The 27,722-nt window shown below is 38.9% G+C and overlaps 1 protein-coding gene across 4 annotated transcripts in view; it reads left to right on the top strand.

Moving 5' to 3' along the window:
- Nucleotides 1-439: 439 nt before the first annotated feature.
- Nucleotides 440-27,722, top strand: part of EFCAB2 (EF-hand calcium binding domain 2) — a 149,579-nt gene continuing 122,296 nt past the window's right edge. Inside the window, exon 1 of one of the 4 annotated variants that reach the window (XM_067729531.1) lies at nucleotides 440-1,048. In XM_067729531.1, coding sequence (XP_067585632.1) covers nucleotides 1,018-1,048 — 31 coding nt within the window. In that variant the 5' untranslated portion in view covers nucleotides 440-1,017. The remainder of the gene's footprint in view (nucleotides 1,049-27,722) is intronic. The other 3 variants (XM_067729532.1, XM_067729530.1, XM_067729534.1) reach the window with 3 other exon arrangements.

Here is a 27,722-nt window from a genome sequence, read left to right on the forward strand (position 1 = left end):
TACCATTAGGCATATTACTCAAAAATCATTTTTAAAAGAAAATATTCTAGTATAGTGAACTTTTCCTTAAAATGAGACGAAAACTTAACATCATGCCACGGCTTCGAAGTTCTAGAAAAGCGAGATTTAAAACTTTCCTTCCCAGTAATTTTAACTGGAGGTCTTGTCAAATTTCACAAGAAATTTTATGTACTTAACAGTGAGCATAAGATAGGCACGTTTCTGTTGCTATGAGAACCTTCTATTTTGTATCAGAAAAAGCAGCCTTGACGACGCAGTGTTTGCGCCGATTTTACACATGTTTTTCTACAGCGATTCCGCTCCTCCAGTAATAACAGTTTAATGGCTCTGGTTTCCTTCCGCGCCGGCCCAGTTTTCCGTCCCAGCTCCAGCTCTCGCCCGCCGTGCAGTCCCCGTCTCTGGGAGCGAGCGGCGAGCACTGGACGGGAGAAAACGGGGGGCCGGAGGTGGGGCAGGTCCGGCCTCTCCGCGGGCTGTGGACGGGATGAAGAGGAGGTGGGATTGCCGGTTGGTTCTGTCACCCCGGAGCCGAGTTCTGCACCCATCTCTCCAATTGCGTTTTAAAATATGCAGTAAAAAAAAAATCGAGCAACGCCACATCCTACAAACTGGAGGGGAGGGGGAGAGCATTGTGTCCCCAAACGGATCATAAACAAGGGAAAGGAGGGGTTCGGAAATTTATTATTAAATACTTCCTCCACGCCAGAAAAACCAGGCCTCGGTACTAAAGGGATAGGCTGAAGCCCCAGACGCGGCTCAGTGGTCGCGGGCGGCGGGTCCGGGCTTCCGGTCTCCCGGGCGCCAGAGGGTCATGGCGGGAAGGGGGAGGGCGCGCGCTCCAAGCTTTCCCTCCCCCACCCACACCCAGGGTCTTCTTCCTTCGGGATTCGGAGCCGCCTATCCTCCAGGGCCGACTAGCCGCAGGGCTGCAGGGGTCCAGGACGCCGCGACATAGCTTAGCGACAGCGCTCTCCCTGGCGACGGCGCCGCAACAAGATGGCGGACGACAGAGACAGGGAAGGCACAGGTAAGAGGCGCCGCAGGACGCAGCCGTAGCCGCCCGCCGCGATCCCAGGCCGCACGGGGGAGCTCCGGGCAGGGTGGGTCACCCTACCTCTGGACCCCACCCGCAGGGAGAGGGCTGACCGAGCCAGGTCCCGCCGCCCGCCCTGCCGGGGAGGCCCCCTCCCCTGTTCTTGCCGCCTCGCCCCGCCCCTCCGCTCCCGCCCGGCAGTCATTCCGCCCCTCCCGCCCCTCCCGCTTCTCGGTTCCCGCCCGGCCCTGGTTCCGACCCCCTTCCTCGTCCCTTTTTCCGAGCCCCGAGCCTCGCTTCCAGCGCGGGTTGTGGCTGAGGCGCTGGCAGGGGAGGGCCATAATGGCGTCCTTGTTCACGGTCTCGGGGACGTCGCCTCCAATCCCTCGACCGGGCTCTGGTTGCCGCAGGCGCCACGCCGGCAGCTTCTCGGGCTGTGGGCCCCGGGGCGGGCCTGCGTGAGGACCGATCCGGCCTTTAGAGTCTGGCGGGCTCCTCCCCTGCCGCGCCGAAACCCCGCCCGGGCCAGCGGGCTGGCGTTCGCGGCCACCATTTTGACTCCGTAATGGAGACGTAGGAGGACAACCTCGAGGACAGTACCTCTCTCTCCGAGCCTCCAGGTTCCGAAGTGCCTGCTCGGTGGCCGGCGCTATGCTACCCGCCTGGTGTATTGTCTTAAACGAAAAAACAAAAAACAACTTTAATAAAGACGAAGGAGCAAACTCCAGAGGGAACTCGTAGAGCCCTGTGCGCCGGCCTGGCCTCTGCTGCGGTACCAGCCGGGCCAGCGCGCGCGGTCGCGGCGTCAGAGGCGGGTCTGGGCCTCGGGGCTCCGGGTCGCCATATCGGGGGGATTGATGTGCTTAATGTGTGGGGAGGCGAAAACCCGGTTATCCATGTTTACTTGCAAGACCGTTACGTTGTTTTAATTCGGCGATTTGCTTAAAAACTTGATCCTTGGTTACTATCCTACGTTAGTTACTCAAAAATAATTGTTTATTTTGGTAATTGGCAAACTCATCGCAAAAACATCAAAAAGGCCATGAAACTGTAGAGGTAAACATCTTAGAAATGAAAATAATACTCCACCTTTGTTCTTTTCTTGAGTGCTTGAAACATCAACATACCATTTTTCTCAGCATGGAACAAAGATGTAATCAGGTTAACAGTATTTACAAGTGTAGAAGCCAGCCCTAGATACTTAGTCACTTGTCACGGTGATCACAGAAAATCAGCGGAGAAACTGCAAAAGAGCTACCTACTGATAGCAATAATATTTCATTTTTTTTATGGTGCCATTAATCTAAAAGTCAGACGTATTTTTTAAATGTTACCTTTCCTAAGATGTCATTATAATTTTATCGTGCTGCTTTAAAAGTATAAGGTACATCCTAAGAAAATGATTACTTTTTTTTGGTATTAGTTTTAAAACTTCCCCAGAAAACCAGATGACTTATTTTGATTTATTAAATTATTATTTACAAAAAAATGGAAGAATCATTAGAAGATAATTTTAACAAGTTAATCGTGGATTTTTAAAAAAGATGATTAGGTCAGCCTGAGGAAAAAAAGCTCTGTATTATGAGGCAAATACAATTTTTTTTCTTCATTTGAAAAAAGTAGATTGAAAGCTGTTTTGATTTCTCAGTTTTCAAAAATACGTTTCTATTTAAAATAAGCTAATTCAAAGAAGAAACAATTCTGTCTATAGCCATAGAAGAAGTAATGACTGTTAAAAGCTGGATGTCATTCATTCAGTTGGCATGTGTTTAATGCCTACCATATGGAAGGCATTCTGATTAGGTTAGAACTTCGGAGGATACAAATACTGAAAAAAATATTTTTTTCTCCCAAGGAAGGTGAGATCAGTAAGGGAGATAAGACATCCATAAATGGGAGGGAACAGTCAGCTGGACTGAGCAGTCTGTCCCCTCCTGCTGTGGGCAGCAGCCTGGTATAACTGGGAGCTTATCAGAAAGGAAGGAGCTCAGTCCCTGCCCCTGACCTACTGAATCAGAGTCTGCACTTAAGCACACCTGCAGGTCATCCACATGCACATTAAAGTTTGAGAAGCACTGTTGTATATCTCATTTACTCCTTATTTTTTGTTTGTTTTCTTTGAATTTTATTTTATTTTTTTATACAGCAGGTTCTTATTAGTTATCTATTTTATACATATTAGTATATATATGTGAATCCCAATCTCCCAATTCATCCCTCCCCCCACCCTCGCTTTTCCCCCTTGGTGTCCATATGTTTGTTCTTTACATCCATGTCTCTATTTCTGCCTTGCAAACCAGTTCATCTGTACCACTTTTCTAGATTCCACATACATTCATTAATATATGATACTTGTTTTTCTTTTTCTGACTTAACTCTGCATGACAGTCAGTAGGTCCATCCACGTCTCTACAAATGACCCAATATCGTTCCTTTTTATGGCTGAGTAATATTCTGTTGTATACATGTACCACATCTTCTTTATCCATTCGTCTGTTGATGGGCATTTAGGTTGCTTCCATGACCTGGCTATTGTAAATAGTGCTGCAATGAACATTGGGGTTCATGTGTCTTTCTGAATTATTGTTTTCTCTGGGTATATGCCCAATCGTAGGATTGCTGGGTCATATGGTAATTCTGTTTCTAGTTTTTTAAGGAGCCTCCATACTGTCCATGGTGGCTGTATCAATTTACATTCCCACCAACAGAGCAAGAGGGTTCCCTTTTCTCCACACCCTCTCCAGCATTTGTTGTTTGTAGATATTCTGATGATGCCCATTCTAACTGGTGTGAGGTGATACCTCATTGTAGTTTTGATTTGCATTTCTCTGATAATTAGTGATGTTGAGCAGCTGTTCATGTGCCTCTTGGCCATCTGTATGTGTTCTTTGGAAAAATGTCTATTTAGGTCTTCTGCACATTTTTTTGAATGGGTTGTTGTTTTACTGTTGAGCTTCATGAGCTGTTTATATATTTTGGAGATTAATCCTTTGTCCGTTGATTCGTTTGCAAATATTTTCTCCCATTCTGAGGGTTGTCTTTTCATCTTGTTTGTGGTTTCCTTTGCTGTGCAAAAGCCTGTAAATTTCATTAGGTCCCATTTGTTTAGTTTTGTCTTTATTTCCATTTCTCTAGGAGGTGGGTCAAAAACGATCTTGCTGTGATTTATGTCAAAGAGTGTTCTTCCTATGTTTTCCTCTAAGAGTTTTATAGTGTCTGGTCTTACATTTAGGTCTTTAATCCATTTTGAGTTTATTTATGTGTATGGTGTTAGGAAGTGTTCTGATTTCATTCTTTTACATGTAGCTGTTCAGTTTTCCCAGCACCACTTATTGAAGAGACTGTCTTATCTCCATTGTATATCCTTGCCTCCTTTGTCATAGACAGTTGACCATAGGTGCGTGGGTTCATCTCCAGGCTTTCTATCCTGTTTCATTGATCTATATTTCTGTTTTTGTGCCAGTACCATATTGTCTTGATTATTGTAGCTTTGTAGTATAGTCTGAAGTCTGGGAGCCTGATTCCTCCCACCCCGTTTTGTCCCCTCAAGACTGCTTTGGCTATTCAGAGGCTTTTGTGTCTCCATACAAATTTTAAGAATTTTTGTTCTGGTTCTGTAAAAAATGCCATTGGTAATTTGATAGGGATTGCACTGAGTCTGTAGATTGCTTTGGGTAGTACAGTCATTTTCACAATGTTGATTCTTCCAATCCAAGAACATGGTATATCTCTCCATCTGTTTGTATCGTCTTTGATTTCTTTCATCAGTGTCTTACAGTTTTCTGCATACAGGTCTTTTGTCTCCTTAGGTAGGTTTATTCCTAGGTATTTTATTCTTTTCGTTGCAGTGGTAAATTGGAGTGCTTAATTTCTCTTTCAGATTTTTTGTTCTTAGTGTATAGGAATGAAAGAGATTTCTGTGCAGTAATTTTGTATCCTGCAACTTTACCAAATTCATTGATTAGCTCTAGAAGTTTTCTGGTGGCATTTTTAGGAATATCTATGTATAGTATCATGTCATCTGCAAACAGTGACAGTTTTACTTCTTTTCCAATTTGTATTCCTTTTATTTATTTATTTTTCTCTGATTGCCGTGGCTGGGACTTCCAAAACTATGTTGAATAATAGTGGCAAGAGTGGACATCCTTGTCTTGTTCCTGATCTTAGAGGAAATGCTTTCAGTTTTTCACCACTGAGAATGATGTTTGCTGTGGGTTTTGTTGTATATGGCCTTTAGTATGTTGAGGTAGGTTCCCTCTATGTCCACTTTCTGGAGTGTTTTTATCATAAATGGGTGTTGAATATTGTCAAAAGCTTTTTCTGCATCTATTGAGACGATCATATGGTTTTTAATTCTTCAATTTGTTAATATGTTGTTTCACGGAGATTGATTTGTGTATATTGAAGAATCCTTGCATCCCTGGGATAAATCCCACTTGATCATGGTGTATGATCCTTTAAATGTGCTATTGGATTCTGTTTGCTAGTATTTTGTTGAGGATTTTTGCATCTATATTTATCAGTGACATTGGTCTGTAATTTTATTTTTTTGTAGTATCTTTGTCTGGTTTTGGTATCAGGGTGATGGTGGCCTCGTAGAGTGAGTTTGGGAGTGTTCCTTCCTCTGCAATATCTTGGAAGAGTTTGAGAAGGGTGGTGTTAGCTCTTCTCTAAATGTTTGATAGAACCTGTGAAGCCATCTGGTCCTGGACTTTTGTTTGTTGGAAGATTTTTAATCACAGTTTCAATTTTAGTGCTTGTGATTGGTCTGTTCATATTTTCTATTCCTTCCTGGTTCAGGCTTTGATGGTTATACCTTTCTAAGAATTTGTCCATTTCTTCCAGGTTTTCCATTTTATTGGCATAGAGTTGCTTATAGTAGTTTCTTATGATGCTTTGTATTTCTGTGGTGTCCATTGTAACTTCTTTTTCATTTCTAATTTCATTGATTTGAGTCCTGTCCCTCCTTTTCTTGATGAGTCTGGCTAAAGGTTTATCAATTTTGTTTATCTTCTCAAAGAACTAGCTTTTAGTTTTATTGATCTTTGCTATTGTTTTCTTTGTTTCTATTTCATTTGTTTCTGCAATGATCTTTATGATTTCTTTCCTTCTACTAACTTTGGGTTTTGTTTGTTCTTCATTCTACTTCCTTTAGGTATAAGGTTAGATGGCTTATTTGAGATTTTTCTTGTTTCTTGAGGTAGGCTTGTATTGCTGTAACTTCCCTCTTAGAACTGCTTTTGCTGCATCCCATAGGTTTTGGATCGTAGTGTTTCATTGTCATTTGTTTCTAGGTAGTTTTTGATTTCCTCTTTGATTTCTTCAGTGATCTTTTGGTTATTTAGTAATGTATTGTTTAGCCTCCATGTGCTTGTGTTTCTTACGTTTTTTTTTTTTTCTGTGTAATTGATTTCTAATCTCATAACATTGTGGTCTGAAAAGATGCTTGCTATGATTTCAGTTTTCTTAAATTTACTGAGGGTTGATTTGTGACCTCAGATGTGATCTATCCTAGATAATGTTCCATGTGCACTTGAGAAAAAAGTGTAATCTGCTCTTTCCAGATGGAATGTCCTATGAATATCAATTAAATCTGTCTGGTTTGTTGTGTCGTTTAAAGTTTGTGTTCCCTTATTAATTTTGTTTGGATGATCTGTCCATTGGTGTAAGTGAGGTGTTAAAGTCCCCCACTATTACTGTGTTACTGTTGATTTCCTCTTTTATGGCTGTTAGCAGTTGCCTTATGTATTGAGGTGCTCCAATGTTGGGTGCATATATTTTTATAATTGTTATATCTTCTTGGATTGATCCCTTGATCATTATGTAGTGTCCTTCCTTGTCTCTTGTAACATTCTTCATTTTAAAGTCTATTTTTCTGATATTAGTATTGCTACTCCAGCTTTCTTTGATTTCCATTTGCATGGAATAATTTTTTCCAGCCCCTCACTTCCAGTCTGTGTGTCCCTAGGTCTGAAGTGGGTCTCTTGTAGACAGTATATATACGGCTCTTGTTTCTGTATCCATTCAGCGAGCCTCTGTCTTTTGGTTGGAGCATTTAAGCCATTCACATTTAAGGTAATTAATCGATATGTGTGTTCCTATTACCATTTTCTTAATTGTTTTGGGGTTTTTTTGTATGTCCTTTTTTTCTCTTGTGTTTCTCACTTAGAGAAGTTTCTTTAGCATTCATCACAGAGCTGGTTTGGTGGTGCTGAATTCTCTTAGCTTTTGTTTGTCTGTAAATCTTTGATTTCTCTGTCAAATGAATGAGATCCTTGCTGGGTAGAGAAACCTTGGTTGTAGTTTCTTCCCTTTCATCATGTTAAATATATCATGCCACTCCCTTCTGGTTTGTAGAGGTTTTGCTGAGAAATCAGCTGTTAACCTTATGGGAGTTCTCTTATATGTTATTTGTTGTTTTTCCCTTGTTGCTTCTAATAATTTTTCTTTGTCTTTAATTTTTGTCAATTTGATTACTGTGTGCCTTGGAGTGTTTCTCCTTGGGTTTATTCTTCCTGGGACTCTTTGCACTTCCTGGACTTGGGTGGCTATTTCCTTTTCTATGTTAGGGAAGTTTTCGACTATAATCACTTCAAATATTTTCTTGGGTCCTTTCTCTCTCTCCTCTCCTTCTGAGACCACCATAATGCGAATGTTGTTGCGTTTAATGTTGTCCCACAGGTCTTTTAGGCTTTCTTCATTTCTTTTCATACTTTTTTCTTTATTGTGTTCTGTGGCAGTGCTTTCCACCATTCTGTCTTCCAGGTCACTCATCCGTTCTTCTGCCTCAGTTATTCTGCTATTGATTCCTTGTAGTGTATTTTTCATTTCAGTTATTGTATTGTTCATCTCTGTTTGTTTGTTCTTTAATTCTTCTAGGTCTTTGTTAAACATTTCTTGCATCTTCTCGATATTTGCGTCTATTCTTTTTCCAAGGTCCTGGATCATCTTCACTATCATTATTCTGAATTCTTTTTCTGGAAGGTTGCCTATCTCCACTTCATTTAGTTGCTCTTCAGGGGTTTTATCTTGTTCCTTCATCTGGTACATAGTCCTCTGCCTTTTCATTTTGTCCTCCTTTTCGTGAATGTGGTTCTCGTTCTACAGCCTGTGGGATTGTAGATCTTCTTGCTTCTGCTGTCTGCCCTCTGGTGGATGAGGCTCTCTAAGAGGCTTGTGCAAGTTTCCTGATGGGAGGGACTGGTGGTTGGTAGAGCTGGGTGTTGCTCTGTTGGGCACATCTCAGTAAAGCTTTAATCAGCTTGTCTGCTGATCGGTGGAGCTGGGTTCCCTCCCTGTTGATTGTTTGGCCTGAGGCGACCCGGCACTGGAGCCTACATTCTCTTTGGTGGGGTAATGGCGGACTCTGGGAGGGCTCACGCCAAGGCGTACTTCCCAGAACTTCTGCTGCCAGTGTCCTTGTCCCTGTGGTGAGCCACAGCCATCCCCCTGCCTCTGCAGGGGACCCTCCAACACTAGCAGGTAGTTCTGATTCAGTCTCCTATGGGATCATTGCTCTTTCCCCCATGTCCTGACGTGCAGACTACTTGGTGTGCGTCCTCCAAGAGTGGAGTCTCTCTTTCCCCCAGTTCTCTGAAGTTCTGCAGTCAAATCCCGCTAGCCTTCAAAGTCTGATTCTCTGGGAATTCCTCCTCCTGTTGCTGGACCCCCAGGTTGGGAGCGAACTCCAGTTGGTGGACTTCTGTGGCATAATTGTTGTCCAGTTTATGAGTCACCCATCCAGCAGTTATGGGATTTGATTTTATTGTGATTGTGCCCCTCTTACTGTCTCATTGTGGCTTCTGCTTTGTCTTTGGTTGTGGGGTATTTTTTTTTGTGAGTTCCAGTGTCTTTCTGTTGATGGTTGTTCAGCAGTTAGCTGTGATTCTGGTGCTTTCAAAAGAGGGAGTCTCATTTACTCTTTATAACAGTTTTATGAGTTAAGTAACTGCAGTTTGAAGGCCATGATGAAATAAAAGTATGTTGTCTGAGGATAAACTAGAGATTCATATGCTGATATCATCTTTGTTTACACATATTCCACTCCTATATTTTATTCTGAACTCTGAAGTTTCAGAAATTACATCTAACCAATTAATAAGAATAGACCTAGCTTTGAGGATTCACACAAGCTAACTAAACTTGTGAAGAGTGATGTGCAAACCTGAATAATGATTTATTAATGTAAATAGGGGTATGTTGATACATTGATCAGAAAGCTGACCTCTGCAATATCATATATTGTTTTATGTGTATTAAGCTTTTGGCGAGGGCAAATCTATATTTCTAAAGTTTCTTGATGAGCATGGAATCACGCAAAAGAAAAAGGATAGTTTTGAAGGATATATCCATTACCTTATAAGCTCAAAGAGGGTGGGGAGATCACTTCTTTATATTCAGTGTCTTGCAGAGTGTACAGCACATGGTAGGAATTCAATAAATATTGTTGCATTCAGATCATTTGAATTAATTAAAAGTGTTTATGTTTTAATCAAAACATTACTTACTGTTTCCCAAAAAATCTACACTTAAAAGCACATAAAACTATTGTTAGGGGTTTTTTCCTTTTTCTTTCAGGTAAGCTATATGCTTTTATTTCATCTGGCTCAACAAACATTTTTTGAGAGCCATGGTATTCATTAGCATGTCTTTAAAGAATAAAAACATACATGTATTTTGAATTGTTCATATTTAATCTTGAATTTTTTTAAAGTTGTAAAGGAGGATTAAGTTTCTGGATAGCCATTGCACCTAGCTCTTCTTCAACATTTAGGGATTAATCTTGATACAAGTAGTGAGAATATTGGTAAGGAAAAGTAACTAAATCTATGACGGGTTTCTTGCTCTATTTATAAAATTTTTTCTGTAAGTTTATATACATTGAAATCATGCTTATTTGTAGCATTTTTGTACTTTAACATAGTATAACTTATCTTTTTTCCTAGATTAAAAAATGTAACATAGTTATGTTAACAAATAGAAGAATTAAAAATTTTATAATCAAGTTAATTTTTTTAAAAAGGACTTAATTTTATTTGTTTTACTGAAAGGGGAATTTTTGAAATGGGATAGGAAAAATTATTTTTGAATTTCTGTCATTTCTGTGTAAGTTTCCTCAGCCAGAGCATTATGGTTTTTGTTTTTTTCTCTTCTTTTTTGTTTGTTTAAAATGGATAATCAATGCAGTTGTTGATTCTTTGGATCTTTAAATCTTATTTTAATGTTTCTGTCTCCTAGAGAGTTTTATATGGGACTGGAAGGATCTTCTACTTGTGATTAAAATCATGTCTAGGAAACAGACTGCTTAGGAATAACATTCTAATTTTTGGCAGGCTAGTGAGCTTTGGAAGGTGTGTCAGTTTTTTTTTTTTTAAACAAGCTTCAGATACTTAAAGTTCTTTCTAGGATTTACTATTTTTGTTTGTATTAAAATATTCTTTTGACTTTGCATGCTTTGATAACATTGCTTGGTAAAGTGCTTCCAATTCCTTATCAACTCCTGGATGTCTTCAAAGTTTTACAGGTTTTTTTTGTTTTGTTTTGTGTTTTGTTTCCCCATATTGTGTCATTCCTCTCAAAACCCAACATTTGGAAATCTAAAGTAAAAAATAGAAATTACAGGTGAATATTACTTTTTAAAAAGTGAACTGTTGATAGTACAGAGCACAGTATGGAATAGTAGAAAACGTGAGCTTTGGAGTAAGATTTGAATTTGAATTACAGCTTTCTCAAGCTGTATCTGATCTTAGCAAAGATGCTAAACCTAAGGATCTTCAGGTTCCTCAAATATAAAGTGGGAATAATTATATCTATTTCATAATATTGTTGTAATGTGGGCAGTATTTTCTTATTCATCCTTATTACCCTCATCACCCTATAATGCCTGGCATTAAAGGAATGCTGAATAAATAGGAAGGAAAGTGGTTGGTGCATTATAGGGAGTTAGTAGCTGTTTAGATTAGTAGATTCTATATGCATGACATGGAATCTAAGGGTTAAGAAAAACTTTAAGTCTTACCAATTATTGCTCACACATGATGCATTCATGCATATTTGGGGGCCATTTAATACATTTTCTCCTTATTTTAGACTGATTAGCATTCAGGGAGAGACTAACTGAAGAAGAAAACCAACTTATAGAAACCTAATTTGCTTCCTCTAATTCAGAATTAATAAGTTTGGAGAGGAAATTCCCTGGTGGCCCAGTGGTTAGGACTCTGCGCTTCCACTGCTGGCATCCTGGGTTCAATCCCTGGTCAGGGAATTAAGATCCTATGAGCTGTGTGGCACAACCAAAAAAAAAAAAAAAAAAAGAAAGAAAAGTTTGGAGAAAAATCGGACTGAAATTTATTTGTACTAACCTATAAAAATTTGTCAAGAAAATTTATAATTAAAAAAATCAAATGGACAATGCAATACCATTTCATACCCGTTCTTATTGTTTTTTATAGTAGCAGCAGCAACACAAAATAATGTATTAGTGAGGATGTAGAGGAATTGAAGCCCTTGTGGACATTTAACTGGGAATGTAAAAAGTAAAATGGTGCAGCTGCTGTGGAAAATAGTATGGTGGTATCTCAAAAAATTAGAAATTGCATTGCCATATGATCCAACAAATCCACATCTGGGTATATACCCCAAATAATTGAAAGCAGGAACTTGGACAGATATTTGTACACTTGTGTTCATAGCAGCATTATTCACAATAGTTGAAAGGTGGAAGAAACTCAAGTGTCCATCAGTGGATGAATGGATAAACAAAGTGTGGCATATACATAAAATTAAATACTATTCAGCCTTAGAAAGGAAAGAAATTCTGACATGGATGTATATGTTCATGCATATTTGAGGACATTTTGCTGAGTGGACTTATCCAGTCACAAAAAGACAAATACTGTATGATTCCACTTCTGTGAGGTACCTAGAGTAGTCAAATTCATAGTAGAATGGTGGTTGCCAGGGGAAGGATAAAAGGGAGGTTGTTGTTTAGTGGGTATGATGCCAAAAACTCGGCCTTTGTACACCAGTGCCAAATTGAATCTCGGAGACAGAGTTTTGGATGAAGTAGAAAAGAATAGCTTTGTTTCTTTGCAAGGCAAATGGGGACACAGCGGGCTTGTGCCCCTCAAAACTCTGTGTCCTTCCCCAGGAGGATTTGGTGAGGAGTTTTATAGCAGTGGTTCAAGGGTGGGGTTGCTGATGAGGATTAGGGTGTGTGCAGGGCCTGCACTCCTTTAATCTGGCCTTAGGTGATCTGACGAGTTTCTGTGGTCCCTTTAATCTGGCCTCAGGTGTTCTCTTGAAGAACTTCTCTGGTTCCTTTAATCTAGAATGAAGAATGCTAACATCTTCCATTTATTGGGGGCTTTAGTTCTGTAAAGAGCTCAAAGATGTTATGTGTATCCCTTGAGGAGGCACCAAGACCCTGCTGCATGTTGTTTCTTGACTGCTCCTCCCTTATCTCTGCATCCCCTCCCTTCCCTGATTAGCAACTGTTCAAATCTGTCCTTTGGGACTCTGGGAAGGTTGTGGAGGCTGGAGCCTATTCCCTATGAACAAGAAATGTGGGACACAGAAAGGCTTCTGTGCCCAGGAGCCCCACAGAGTCCTGCTCGGTTTCTCTCCCCCCTTTTCTTTGATACTCCTCAGTCTTGAGAACAGATGCTGGACAAGAAAGGGAATAATCATTTTGGATAGAAACAGTCATAAACTTTGCAGACGAACTTTGTTTTAGGGGGATTCAGTTTTAATCCCCCTTTTCAGTTTTATCTTTCCCCAAATCTTTCAGGGAATGGGGTTACTGCCACTCTGGCTACTTACTGCTGAAATGGGGTGTAGGCCTGCCTAAATTTTGCGGAATGGCTACCAAATTAAAAATATTTGAGTTCCATGTCCTGGATCCGAGTCTTGTATGATTAAGATCTCAATCCCTTGGTCCACCATTCTGGTGCAACAGACCCATTTATAAGTATGAGGAGTGACAACTTCCACAATGGTCACTTAGTTTTACCTTGGATATCTGAACCATAGTTATTCCATTTTGACCTTCAAATGTATTCTCCTCCTCAATGCCCAAAGCAGATTTACAATGCATGTCCAAAGGGCCACAAAATAGGCCACTTTTTAAACTTAAACCATGTATAAGCCAGAGTGACTTCCCCATACCTCAATACGTACAGATTTTTTTTTCTTTCATCATTTCCTCTTTTGATTTCAAGTCTTTCAGTAGAAAACATTGATGATGGAAATATTTGTCCCTCGATGCTGGGGTGATTCAGCTAGCTGTTTGCTCTGGGTCTAGACGAGGTCCCTTGGTGCTATGCCTCCTTTATATTTGCCTAGGTAGTCCACATTGGGAGAGAACTGATCAGGTATCTGAATAAGCTCAGAGGTATGTTAATGAGAAAACACTTTATAGACCCCGTACACTTTATTGTTTATACCCAGTTGTTACACAGGCATTGTACATGTGCTTTTAGCAGTAGACCCAGTTCAGCAGTGTGATGTGAAATTTATCAGAGACCTGTATTTGTCAAAAGGATCCTTCACATAAATCCTCTTGAAGATGAAGCACTTTGCAAAAGTATCAGAGTATAATAATAACTGTCTATAAATCACAGAAAGACTTAAAAAGTCATGGTTAAACATTTAGTCACAGTGGTTGACAAAAGAAACTTAGTTATTGCAGTGACATACAACATTTACAAATAACTAGGATTATGACTGATAAAATTTTACCAGGACATACTAGAATTTTAGGAATTACTGACTTGACAATGCTTTCCATGTAATTTAACATGTTAATTTAGTATTTCTCTGAGATGCCTCAAGGTTCCTCTGAAGCACCTAAGTTGGCTGGAGGTCAGAAGAACTTTTAGAATCTGCCAAACAATACTTATTTACTTAACCAAAGTGAAAAGATTTCAAAGGCAAATACAGATCACTTAAAGGCAAAGAAACTCATAAGCTGTTATCAAAATATTCCCAGAAAACTTTGGAGGGAGAAACCAAATCCGGTCTTGCCCCAGCCTACTCCCAGCAAAATCCATTTACCCAAATAGATTTAATTCAATGTTAGAAAATCCTGATCATGCGCAACTCTTTTCTCAGTGTCCCTTTTTCACACACTTTCCATCACATTCTGCATCCATATTATTTTGTCCCTTATTTTTTTCCCCTTTCAGAAACAACCAGCTCTAGGACAAAATGACTTTCTTTTCTCTTTGTACCATCCTCCTATTACATTACTGTTCACTTTCTTTATTATGTAGCTGCATGAGTGCTTGAACATATGAAATTTCTCCTGTCTTTTCATTCCTGTGACAAAACAACTCTAGCTGGACGATAGTATATAATTTAGGCTACCATTCAAAGACCACTTTTCCTCATTTTCAAGAATGTATGTTGCCCAAACAGAATTACAATAGAATCTCATTCCTTTTTCTTAGTCATAGGTTTATAACTATAGGTCGACCAGTCTACCAGGATTTTCCCCAGGGGGCTATCAGATGGAATTTAAGAAGAAGCGCTTCCCATGTTTGATTGATAGAACACTCATGGGTGGACCAGGAACAAACCAAAATCCATTCCAGCAACAGAAGCTTCGAACCAAAGAAACCAAAAACCAAACAGAAAATAAAAACCAAATAGCACAAGGCTGAAATTGGCTTCCAAGTCCCAACTTAGCCTGTGACCTCTGTTCAAGCAGTGTGCCTTCCAAATGGGATTTCCCAGAATAGAAAATCCCCCAAATGGGAACCAGGGTTCCTCTCAATGGACAGGGCCAAAGGGGCCTCGGACTCCATGCCAGGGGATGTACCACATGCTGGCTGAGGTATCACGATGTCCCAGACACTACTTTTCTCCTTTCCCAAAATAATTCCTTAGAGTAGGACATTCAGGCCATCATGGGCAGGAAGAAGAGAGGAATGTTCTTGAGATGAAGATGGCCCCAGCAGCTGCTAGGATGGTCCCTCTTCCTCCATCTGCTCCCGCCTGGGAGTTCCAGCTGCCGGGATGGTGGAATGGGTATGACTGGGGCTCGTCCTTTCTAGGCAAGGGTCCCAGGTGATCTGGCCTTTAAAGGAATTCTCCAATCCTTTGCTCTCTTGAAAGAGGCTGACGTGGAGAAAACCTTGGAGTGTCCAATTCAACCAGGGGATCCCCGTGGGACTGTCCGCAAGTCAGCCCCATGTTGGGTGCCAAATTTAATGGTGAAAACTTGGCCTCTGTGCACTGGTGCTGAATCAAATCTTGGAGACAGAGAACTGGGTAAAGTTCTCTGTCTTGGCAAAGAATAGCTGTATTGCTTTGCCAGGCAAAGGGGGATACACCTGGCCTGTGCCCTGAAAAACTGTGTGTCCCAACCCGGTGGGATTTGGTGAGGAGTTTGGTGAGGAGTTTTATAGCAGTGGTTCAAGGGTGGGTTGCTAATAATGATCAGGGTGTGTGCAGAGCCTGCATTCCTTTAATCTGGCCTCAGGTGGTCTCCTGATGAGCTTCTCGAGGTTATCAAACTGTGACCTTCTCTCTGGAACATCTTCCATTTGGTGGGGGTTTTAGTTCTGCAGAAGAGCTTAAAGATACAATAAGTCCCCTACATACAAACAAGTTCTATTCTGAGAGAGCGTTTGTATGTCCAGTTTGTAAGTCCAACAAAGTTAACCTAGGTACCCAACTAACACAATTGGCTACGTAGTACTGTACTGTAATAGGTTCATAATACTTTTCACACAAATATATAAAAAGCCAACAAACATGAAAAATAAGACATTTTTAACCTTACAGTACAGTGCATTGAAAAGTACAGTAGTACAGTAAGACAGCTGACATACAGGCGCTGGCATCGAGTGAAAAGACAAAAAGAGTTACTGACTGGAGGAGGGAGAGGAGGTGGGAGATGGTAGAGCTGAAGGATCGTCAGCAATAGGAGACGGAGGGCAAGCTGCAATTTCACTCATGCCTGATGTTGATGGAGTGCACATTCACATCTTTGAAAGTTTGCAACTTGAAGGTTCATACGTAGGGGACTTACTGTATGGTTATGTGTATCCCTTGAAGGGGAAGCAGGACCCTGTCCCAAGGCTGCACTATTGTTTCTTGACTGCTCTTCCCTTGTCTCTGCATCCCCTCCCTTCCCTGATTAACAACTGTTCGAATCTGCCATTTGGGACTCAGGAAAGGTCATGGAGGCTGAAGTCTATTCCCTACAAACAAGAAATGGGGGACACAGAAAGGCTTCCATGCCCAGGAGCTCCACAGGGTCCTGTTAGGTTTCAGGTATAGTGTTCAGTTTTGCAAGATAAGAGTTCTAGAGATAGTTTGCACAACAGTGTGAATATCCTTAATGCTACTGAATGGTTAAGATGGTTAAAATGGTTAAGATGGTTAATTTTTTGTTATGTCTATTTTACCATACTTGAAAAAAGTCAAATGGAAATGTTTCATCCAAAAAAAAAAATTGTCATTGTTTTTGGAAGGCACTTTGGAAATTTGTATTATTTAAAGTTTTTTATAAATTTGGAGACATTGATAAAATCTACTTATCCGACAAATGGGGATACAAAGTAAATTGGTATGTATTGACTTGTTGGATTGTAGGCATTTAAAACCATTTAAAAATTATGTGTGTAAATGTGTAAGAATGACAGGGGAAAACAGAAGAAGATGATATCAGGGTGGTCAGATTTTTCCAGGGGCATTTATTTTTAAAGAGTCTCGTATTAATGTCATTTCTACAGAATTTTAAGACTCACATAGCAACTATTTTTATATTTTAAAATCTGAATGCTAATTATAAATTATTCTTACCCATTTGTGAAAACATATTTACCAAGTCCAATACTTGACAATGCTTTGTAAACCTCTAGTATGGATTTTTTTAGATATTAAGAGTGTAATAAAATAACTTATTTTTAAAATGTAGCACTAGGACTTCTCTGGTGGCACAGTGGTTAAGAATCTGCCTGCCAATGCAGGGGACATGGGTTCGAGCCCTGGTCCAGGAAGGTCCCACATGCCGTGGAGCAACTAAGCCCATGCGCCACAACTACTGAGCCGGTGCTCTAGAGCCCGCGAGCCACAACTACGGAGCCTGCATGCCACAACTACTGAAGCCCGCGCGCCTAGAGCCCGTGCTCCACAACAAGAGAATCCACTGCAATGAGAAGCCCGTGCACTGCAACAAAGAGTAGCCCCTGTTCGCCACAACTAGAGAAAGCCTGCATGCAGCAACGAAGACCCAACGCAGCCAAAAATAAATAAATTCATTTAAAAAAATAAATAAAATGTAGCAATAAATTTGGAGCCTAAGACCTGGGCTTGAATTTGGACACTGCTTTTTTTCAGATTTTACTTGGGCACGTCACTTAATTTCTTTAAACTTCAGTTCAAAGAGTTCTCAGTCTAATGAGCATTTTGAAGTAGGCACTGGGCTAAATATTTTACATGAATTATGTTATTTAATCCTTCCAACAAACCTATTGGGAGATACCTCTTTTATCCCCTCTCTACAAATAACAGGGGCTTGGATGGTAAAGTGGAACTCCAGTTTCAGCTCCAACAGGTAAGAGCTTGGAAGTCATCACCCCTGTTGCCATAAACTGGAAGAAATACTTGGTAATTTTGGTGAATAGCTGATGGCTGTGTGGAGGCTGTGTAAATGAGAAACTTCTGGGAGCCTACAGTCTTGGGAGGTCCTTCACACTTCCTTGGGTTTTACTTCCAGGAATCCCACAAGGCTATCTGGTAAAGTGTCAAGAAAGACCTCCTTGTTGCTCTAGCCTGGAGGAGGGAGAAAGTAACCATTTTGAAATCTCCAGAACATTTTTTTTTTTTTGCGGTACGCAGGCCTCTCACTGTCGTGGCCTCTCCCGTTGCGGAGCACAGGCTCCGGATGCGCAGGCTCAGTGGCCGTGGCTCACGGGCCCAGTCGCTCCACGGCATGTGGGATCTTCCCGGACCGGGGCATGAACCCGTGTCCCCTGCATCGGCAGGCAGACTCTCAACCACTGCGCCACCAGGGAAGCCCGAAATCTCCAGAACATTCTTCATAGCAAAGATCTGCTCTCCAGGAGGAAAAGACCTTACCAGAGCTTTGTCTTACCTATCTTTATTTAACCAACTCCAGGGCCTTGTAGCCTTCCTGTCTCATCTAAGAGGATGGGGATAAGCTAAAAAACACTTGTGAAGGTCACAATTCAGAGACTTGGGTCCATTAAAAAACTGAAATTTAATCATGAGACTATAGAATGCTTTTCTTCACTTACAGCTTATCACTACATCAACAGGGCTACAGTACAATAACACTGGAATACAACTGAAAGATGTGTGAGATGCAAACTGTGTTTAAGGAGGAATTCTCAGAGGAATCTGGCACCTACAGCTATAGCAAACATTAAACACACCCTATTCCTAGTCAAATTGACATAAAGCCTCACATTAATGATCTTCTGTCTCAGTTCCTATTACCTGATTCATCACGTGTGGTTTTTAACCAAAAGTTACAAGGCATGCTAAAAGGCAAGAAAAACAACCTGAAGAGAAAGCAAGCATCAGAACCAGACTCAGAGATACTATACAGATTTTGAAATTATCAGATAAAAAATTTAAGAGCTATGACTAATATGTTAAGGACTGTAATGGAAAAAGTAGACAAAAATGCAAGAACAGATGAGTATTGTAAGCAGAGAGATGAAAACTCTAAGAAAAGGAAATGTTAGAGACCAAGTGCAGTGTAATGGAAATGAAGAATGCCTTTGATGGGCCTATCTATCAGTAGATTCAACATGGCTGAGGAAAGAATCATTGAGCTTGAAAATGATGTCAATAGAAACTTCCCAAACTGAAATGCAGGGAGAGAAAATGAAAAGCCAAAGCAAAATCCAGAGCATCCAAGAACTAGGACAATTAAAAAAGGTGTAAAATACACATAATTGGAATTACCAGAAGGAAAGGAATCAAAGAATGGAGCACAATAAATATTTGAAGCAATAATGGCCAAGAATTTCCCAAAATTAATGACAGACAGACACCAAACCAGATCCAGGAAGCTAAGGGAACACCATCAGAATAAATACCGAAAAGCTATGCCTTGGTATATTGTATTCAAACTGCAGAAAACCAAAGATAACAAGAAAATCCTGAAAGAAGCCAGAAAAAAAAAAACACCTTACCTAGGCTTCTTGTCAGAAACCATGTAAAGCAGGATAGAGTGGACTCAAACATTTAAAGTGTTGAAAGACAGGTAAAGCAATGTGACCAAGGCCACTTAGCTAAGTGTTGAAGCAAGGACTCTGAAGCCAGTGCTCTTAGCCTCTATACCCCATGAAGAGAAGTCAAGGGGAATTTTATATAAAAGGAAGGAAAAATTGGCCCATGATCTCATTATCTAGAGCAGTAGTTCTCAAACTTCAGTGTACATCAGCATCACCTGGACTAGTTAAACCATAGGCTGCTGGGCGCCATTCCCAGAGTTTTGAACCAGTTAAGTCTGGGACGGCTGAGGTGGGATTGGGGGCCCGAGAATTTGCATTTCTAACAAGTTACATTAGGATGAGGATGCTATTAAAAAACTATTGATCTAGAATCTAGAGTAAAATTTGCCATTTAATATATTTCCTTCCAGGTTTTTTCTAGGCAGATTTGTATTTTTTTGTTTTACAGGTTTGAGATTACCTGGTATATGGTTTTATATCCAGCTTTTCCACTTACTATTATAAGCACTTTTTCATGTCATAAGTATTTCTCAAACATTATTTTTAATACCTGGCATTCATTATATTTATGAAATATATTTAAGCTTTCCCTGACTGTTGGATGTTTACACTGTTTCCAAATTTTCTGTGCTATAAATAATGCTGCAGTGAATATTCAGTGAATGCCTTGTGTCAGGAATCTTTTGACACAGCTTTGATCCCCACCCTCTATCCCCTTTGGAAAAATGATTTCATTCAATCTTGTCTTTGTTGGTTCTTACTAGTTATAATACTTATGAGTTACAGAAGATAATCTAATCACAAATTGTTGTGATTCTTTTGTACTACTTACATTATTTTCTTTCAAAAATGTTTAATCAAAGATACATAATTATCAGTCAGCTTATGATCAATCAGGGTAAGATACATCTTTTTGCTTATTGTTTGTCTGTCCTGTTATAGTGGAAACACCATGAAGTCAGAGGCTTTATTTCACTTACTGTTTAATCCCTGGAGTTTAGAACAATTGTAGGAGGTAGTAGTCAGCCTGTAAACATTTGTTGAAGGAATGCATAAACCAGGAGTAACACATTGAGTAAAGAAGTTTAACGCCACCCTGCATGGTCTTATTATGGGTAAATGTATTTTTCTGTTAACCTTCTAAAAATATTGAAAATAGCTCAGTTACCCTCATTACATTTGCAGATTGGAAATTACATATTTAATCCACCCTCATCATTCAAACAGCTAGAATGGCACTTCTACTTCAACATGATTGAGCACCCCTTTATTTTTACCCTTTCTGAAACCCCACTAGAATGACAGTAAAGGAATAAAAAAAAAAGGCATAGACTTACAAAGATAAAGAGAATAGGAGAGGAGATAATGGGGTTTGTAAAAAGACATTACTAGAAGAGGTAATAAATTATTAAATTGATGGATGAGTGGCCACTAACTTAGCAGAACCAAAGAAAATAAATGTAAGCCTATAGAGGAGGGAGCCTAAAAGAAACAAACCAAGTGGAGCTGTAAAATCCTGGAAGGGCTTAGGATTGGAGGCAGCAGCCATCTCTGATGGCCTGGTGTGTGGAGTAAGGCTAAATTTGGGAGGTTTGGATGAAAGTCATAAGGCAAGTGGTTGGATCTGTCATCTCTTGGAGTAACCAGCTGATAACTTCCCTTCCATCCATGCAGAAGACTGGAAGTTTACTTTAAATCAGAGAGATTTAGGATTGAGGGATACCTGGCACAGTTGATGGTAGGGAGTGATGTGCCATAATTTTTACCAACTTTGATATAGTAGCTGAAATACTAACATTTGTTTACAATTTAATATTACCACATAGATAAGTACTTCTGAGTAGGACCCAAGACAATAAATCTGAAAAGTGGTAGTATGTCTAATAGGATGTCAAAGAGATGGGGATTTGAAATTCTTTTAAGATCTTCATTAGTAACGAGGAAGAGGAGCTATGTACCTCTTTAACTGGTTGGTAGATTTGCATTGGTAACTACATTATAAAATAGTATAAGCACTAAAAGCTTCAAATGAAGAGTGAAAGGGAATTTAGAGATTAAAAAACTTCAGGTGAAATCAGTAAATGAAATTTCATAGAAACTGTGCAATAATAATGAAATGAGAGGGAAACTGTTTCAAATGTGACCTCAGTTTCAGTGACTTTTTAATCTCCATTGTACTTCAGCTGCCCACTCTCATGGCCAAACTGTATATTGCATCATCTAGAATTGTGCCGCCTCTGACATCTTAAATTCAGATACTTTATTCTTGAACTACCTTCTTATTCAGCACTGATTGTTTTTAAAAATAATTTTGTATAATAATTCTGTGAAATAATATCAAATGCACAGAAAAATTATAAGAATAGTATAGATATTCCCACATTCCCTTTACCCAAATTAACTAATTTTAACATTTTGTCACATTTTTATCACTCTCTTTATCATATACATATATTAAAAATACATATTATGTATCTAAAATATATGTATTTTTTTGCTTGAAACATTTGAGAGTATGTTACATACAATTGTGTCACTTTATTCCTTAATACTTTTGTATGTATTTCATAAGAAAAAAGATAATCTCGTATGTAAAATCTCTATGAAGTTTAACTTAGATACACTTTTTTAAAAAATTGAAGTATTTACAATATTGTGTTAGTTTCAGGTGTACAGCAGTAATTCAGTTATATGTATATATATATATATATATATATACAGATTATTTTCTATTGTAGGTTATTACAAGATATTGAATATAGTGCCCTGTTCTGTACAGTAAATCCTTGTTGCTTATCTATTTTATGTATAGTAGTTTGTATCTGTTAATCCCATACTCCTAATTTATTCCTCCCCCCTTCTCTTTCCCCTTTGGTAACCATTAGTTTGTTTTCTATGTCTGTGAGTCTGTTTCTGTTTTATATATAGATTCATTCATATTACTTTTTAGATTCCACATATAAGTGATATCATATAATATTTATCTTTCTCTGTCTGACTGACTTCACTTAGTATAATATTCTCTAGGCATTCTTTTTTATGGCTGAGTAATATTCCCGTGTGTTTGTGTGTGTGTGATTCTATTTTTAGTGTTTTAAGGAACCTGCACACTGTTTCCCATAGCGGCTGCACCAATTTACATTCTCATCAACAGTGTAGGAGGGTTCCCTTTCCTTCATACCCTCTCCAGCATTTATTATCTGTAGACTTTTTGATGATAGCTATTGTGACCAGTGTGAGGTGATACCTCATTGTGGTTTTGATTTGCATTTCTTTAATAATTAGTGATGTTGAGCATCTTTTCATGTGCCTGTTGGCCATCTGTATGTCTTCTTTGGAGAAATGTCTTTTTAGATCTTCTGCCCATTTTTTGATTGGGTTGTTTGTTTTTTTGATAGTGAGTTGTATGAACTGTTTGTATTTTTGGATATTCCCCTTGTCGATCACATTGTTTGCAAATATTTTCTCCCAGTCCATAGGTTGTCTTTTTGTTTTGTTGATGGTTTCCTTCGTTGTGCAAAAGCTTTTAAGTTTGATTAAGTCCCATTTGTTTATTTTTGCTTCTATTTCTTTTGCCTTGGGAGACTGACAAGAAAATATTACTAAGATTTATGTCCAAGAATGTTTTGCCTGTGTTCCCTTCTAGGAGTTTTATGGTGTCATATCTTATATTTATGTCTTTAAACCATTTTGAGTTTATTTTTGTATATGGTGTGAGGGAGTGTTCTAATTTCATTGATATATAGGCAGCTGTCCAGCTATCCCAACACCACTTGCTGAAGAGATTGTATTTTCCCATTGTATTTCATTGCCTTCTTTGTCATATATTAAGTGACTGTAGGTGTGTGGGTTTATTTCTGGGCTCTCTATTCTGTTCCATTGATCTATATGTCTTTTTGTGCCAATACCAGGCTGTTTTGATTACTGTAGCTTTGTAGCATTGTCTGAGGTCTGGAAGGGTTATGCTTTCAGCTTTGTTCTTTTTCTTCAGGATTGCTGTGGCAATTCTGGGTCTTTTGTGGTTCCATATAAATTTTAGGACTATTTGTTCTAGTTCTGTGAAAAATGTCTTGGGTATTTTGATAGCGATTGTATTAAATCTGAAGATTGCTTTGTGTAGTGTGGCCATTTTAACAATATTAACTCTTCTAATCCAAGAGCAGGGTATAGCTTTCCATTCTTTGAGTAATTTTCAGTTTCCCTTATCCATGTTTTATAGTTTTTAGCATATAGGTCTTTTCACCTCCTTGTTTAAGTTTATTCCTAGGTTTGTTTGTTTGTTTGTTTTTTGCGGTACGCAGGCCTCTCACTGTTGTGGCCTCTCCCGTAGTGGAGCACAGGCTCCGGACGCGCAGGCTCAGCGGCCATGGCTCACAGGCCCAGCCACTCCGCAGCATGTGGGATCTTCCCGGACCGGGGCTCGAACCCGTGTCCCCTGCATCGACAGGCGGACTCTCAACCACTGCACCACCAGGGAAGCCCCAGGTTTTTTTTTTTTTTGGCACAGTTTTAAACGGGATTATATTTTTACTTTTTCTTTCTGGTATTTCATTGTTAGTGTAAAGAAATGCAACAAATTTCTGTTTACTAATCTTCATCCTGCTCCTTGCTGAATTCATTTATTAGTTCTAATAGTTTTTGTGTGGAGACTTTAGGGTCTGCGTGTACAGTATCTTGTCATCTGCAAATAGTGACAGTTTTACCTCTTCCCTTTCGACTTGGATACCTTTTATTCTTCTTGTCTGACTGCTGTGGCTAGGATTCCCAGTACTATGTTTAATAGAAGTGGTGAGAGTGGGCACCCTTGTCTTATTCCAGAATTTAGAGGGAAGGCTTTCAGCCATTGAGTATGATGTTAGCTGTGGGTTTGTCATAAATGGTTTTTATTATGTTGAGATATGCTACCTCTATACCCCCTTCAGTGAGAGTTTTTATCATGTATGGATGTTGAATTTTGTCAAATGCTTTTTCTGTGTGTATGGAGATGATCATGTAATTTTTGTCTTTCATTTTGTTAATGTGGTGTAGATACACCATTTTAATTTAATTCAATGGTCCATATTCCAATTTTGTCAGTTGTCCCAGTTGTCAGTAATGCCTATTATAGCATTTTCCCCTTCTAGTACAGGTTTCAGCCCAGCATCACATATTGTATTTAGGGTCATGTCTCTTTAGTCCCCTTTAATCTAGAGCAGTACTTTAGTCTTTGTTATCTATCATGATATTGATAAACATTCACTGATTCAAAAAGAGTTTGGGTCGTCTATATCAATTCATGATCTCATATCTCTAATTCCCTCATCATCCTATTCACTGTTTCACTGATATGGCAGGGAAAATACAAGCCATAAAATAGAAACTCCCTCAATTTCTTGACACATACACATTTACCTGCATCTACTGGATTATTGCAAAAGCCTCTTAATTGTTTTAATTATTTTCATTTACTGTGTTGAAAATCTGGTTATCTGGTGAAGTATTCTCTGTTTAAAACCTTTTAATGTTTTCCCATTGCCTTAGGACAGTCTCAACTCTAGCAGAGCAGACTATGATGTTTTATTTCTCCAGGTTTTTCTGTAATCACAAGTCTGGTAGGTACCATCCTCCATGCGTTCTATACTTCACCATAATGAACAGTTTGAAAGTTCCTGTAATGAAAGTACTAATGTGCATATATTGTTTTCTCATCCTGGGCTTCATTGAATAAATGGTATTGCTTAGTGGTTAAGAACATGAAATCTATAGTAACTCTTTATGAGTTCACATTCCAGCTCTGCCACTTAAGAGCTGGGTAACTTTAGGCTAGGTACATAACTATTCTAACTTCCTCACATGTCACGTGAGGAGTATAGTAGAACCTACCTCATACGGTGGTAAAGCATGTAGCAGAGAGCTTCACATGTAGTAAGAGCTCCATACATGTTATCACTCATTACTTATTGTGTCAGGCACTATGTTGGACATTGGAGAATTGAACATATTTGGGCCTTACCGTCTTAGAGATTATATACTGTAGAGGAGAGAAGCACACTTACATAACATTTAATGATATTTGGGATAAGTTCAAAAAGTTCTAGAAGGGGGACTCCTGACTTAATTTTTTCTTACTTCAGGGGCTTAGAGTGTGGCATTCCCTATACTGAAAAACCTACTAGTTTTCAGCTAAAGGAACTGCAAATTTAAAAGCCTAAATAAATAAAGGAGCATGGCTTATTAGAGGCATTGAATATAAGGGCCAGTGTAGCTGGAGTGGAGAGGTGAAGGTGGGTAGGACTGTAAGACTGTGAAATGAGGTTTATAAGTAGACAGAGGCCATACCTACCTATTCAATGACCAGGTCAGGGGTGCTGACTTCTATCCAAGAGCAAGAGGAACTCATTAAAGCCTTTTAATTACGGAGATAATACAATTCAGTTTATGTTTTTAAGACGTCACTTGCCTGCACAGTGGCAGATTGGACCAGAGCAAGAGCAGATGATGATGGTGGTATCTTGGACCAGTTGGCAGCAGAGGAAATAGACAAGAAGGTTTTAGAGTCTGGAGATTCTAAATTTCTTTGTGACTGCATGTTGAGATTTGGAGGAGAGGGTTATGGATGAATTAACACCCTCTCCATTTTGATTTCTGACTATCTTCTGGTCTCTACCTAAGTCCCGCCCTCAAAACTGAGTTGGGTGCCACTCCTGTGCTCCTATAGTACTGTCGGCATACTTTGCTGAGTTTTAGCACATCTGCTGTTACAGTTTACTCTAGCTGGTTTGTTTTCCTTTTAAATTAAAATGTATTTGTGGTAGATGATCAATAAATATTTGATAAATGAAAGTGTGTGTTAACATAAAGCTAGATGATGAGTGAATATGGTATTTTATTTTTAAGCCAGGTGTTTTGGTGGTATATTGTTTTTGGATCAAGTCGTTTATAAAATAAGAATTCATTTAGAACTCCTTCTCCTCCCCCAAAAAACAACTTAATTGGGTCTTGACTTTTTTTTTCTTTTAAACAGCATGTCTCTGGAAAAGGTATTGGCATTACTTGGGTCAAATAGAACAACAACATCATTTGTACTTCTAGTTAATTAACCTGGAATGCATTTCTTTACCTTCTTTGTTCTGTGTTTTAAACAGTTCTCATGGTAAGGATTCCTCCTGGGGCTTATTATTTTCTCTTCATTTCTGTAGGTGGGGTTTTGAGTACCTAGTTAAATATTTAAATATGTATACAGACAGCTTTAGAAAAAAAGCCAGCTGCACTGTTTAAAAACCTCTATTTTCTTAGGCAGTGTGACATATATTTTGGTTAAGACAGCTGCCTCTGTATTTATTATCATTAATTTCTTCTTTTGAAATTAAATGTTAAATTGTTTTGGTTTTTTCTTTCTATGGTTTGATTTTAACTTGGTATAATAGATAGTTTTTAGCCTTAGCGTTTCCATTGCTGAAAAACAAATACAATGTCAAATTGTTGGCTTTGGTAGTGCCTAATATGGGAAGAAGGAAAAAGGAATTACTGTGTAATGACATAACTTGCCTCTGAGATTTCACCAATTAAAAAGCATTGTATTATGATATATTAATTTAGTTACATTTACTTTGTAATAAAGAAGTCTGCTGTATGCTTTTGTGACCTAGAAGAGTAGGAACAACTAAGAATAATGTAAAGATATATTTTTAACAGAGAATGAAATATATAGTTTTATTTAGTATTTTTAAAAAGATGATTTACATATCTAACCTGATATAATAATTATAGTAATTACTAGTTCAAAAAATATTATTAGTGAAATACCAACAGATTCTAGTAAGGTTTATGACTTCATGAAAATTAATGCTAATAATCCTGGGTGTGAAATTAGATTTTTGCCTTTTTTCTCTTTCTTTATATGTTTCATGTAAATGAGTACAGTTTACCCTTGAACAATATGGGGTTAGGGGTTAGATATTTGAATATCTGCATATAATTTATAGTTGGTCCTCCTTACATAGGCGGTTCCCCTGTGTCCACGGTTCTGCATCTCAGATTCAACCAACCATGGACCATGTAGTACTGTAGTATTTACTGTTGAAAAAAATTTGCATGTAAGTGGACCTGCGCAGTTCAAACTTCTGTTGTTCAAGGGTCAACGGTAACAGAAAACTTAATTTCTCTCAATCAAGTCTATGTAACTTACTTTCCTGAGATACTAAGCAACTTCCCCCAAATTAGAAAAAATTAGACTGATAATGGGTAACTTTTATTGAATATTACCGTAGTTCAGGTAGTAGCTTTCAAAACAACCTTGTGACGTTAAGATAGCATTGATACCTTTTTACGGATGAGAGGAACTGAATAACTGAGCATACCTGTCCAAAAGTTTACATAGCTAATCATTGGTGGATCTGATCTTTAAACCCAGCTAGTCCGGTACTAGAATCTGTGATCTTAACCATTATACTGTGCTGCAACCTAGAAATGGT

The sequence above is a fragment of the Pseudorca crassidens genome, chromosome 2, assembly GCF_039906515.1.
Source record: "Pseudorca crassidens isolate mPseCra1 chromosome 2, mPseCra1.hap1, whole genome shotgun sequence".
NCBI lineage: Eukaryota > Metazoa > Chordata > Mammalia > Artiodactyla > Delphinidae > Pseudorca > Pseudorca crassidens.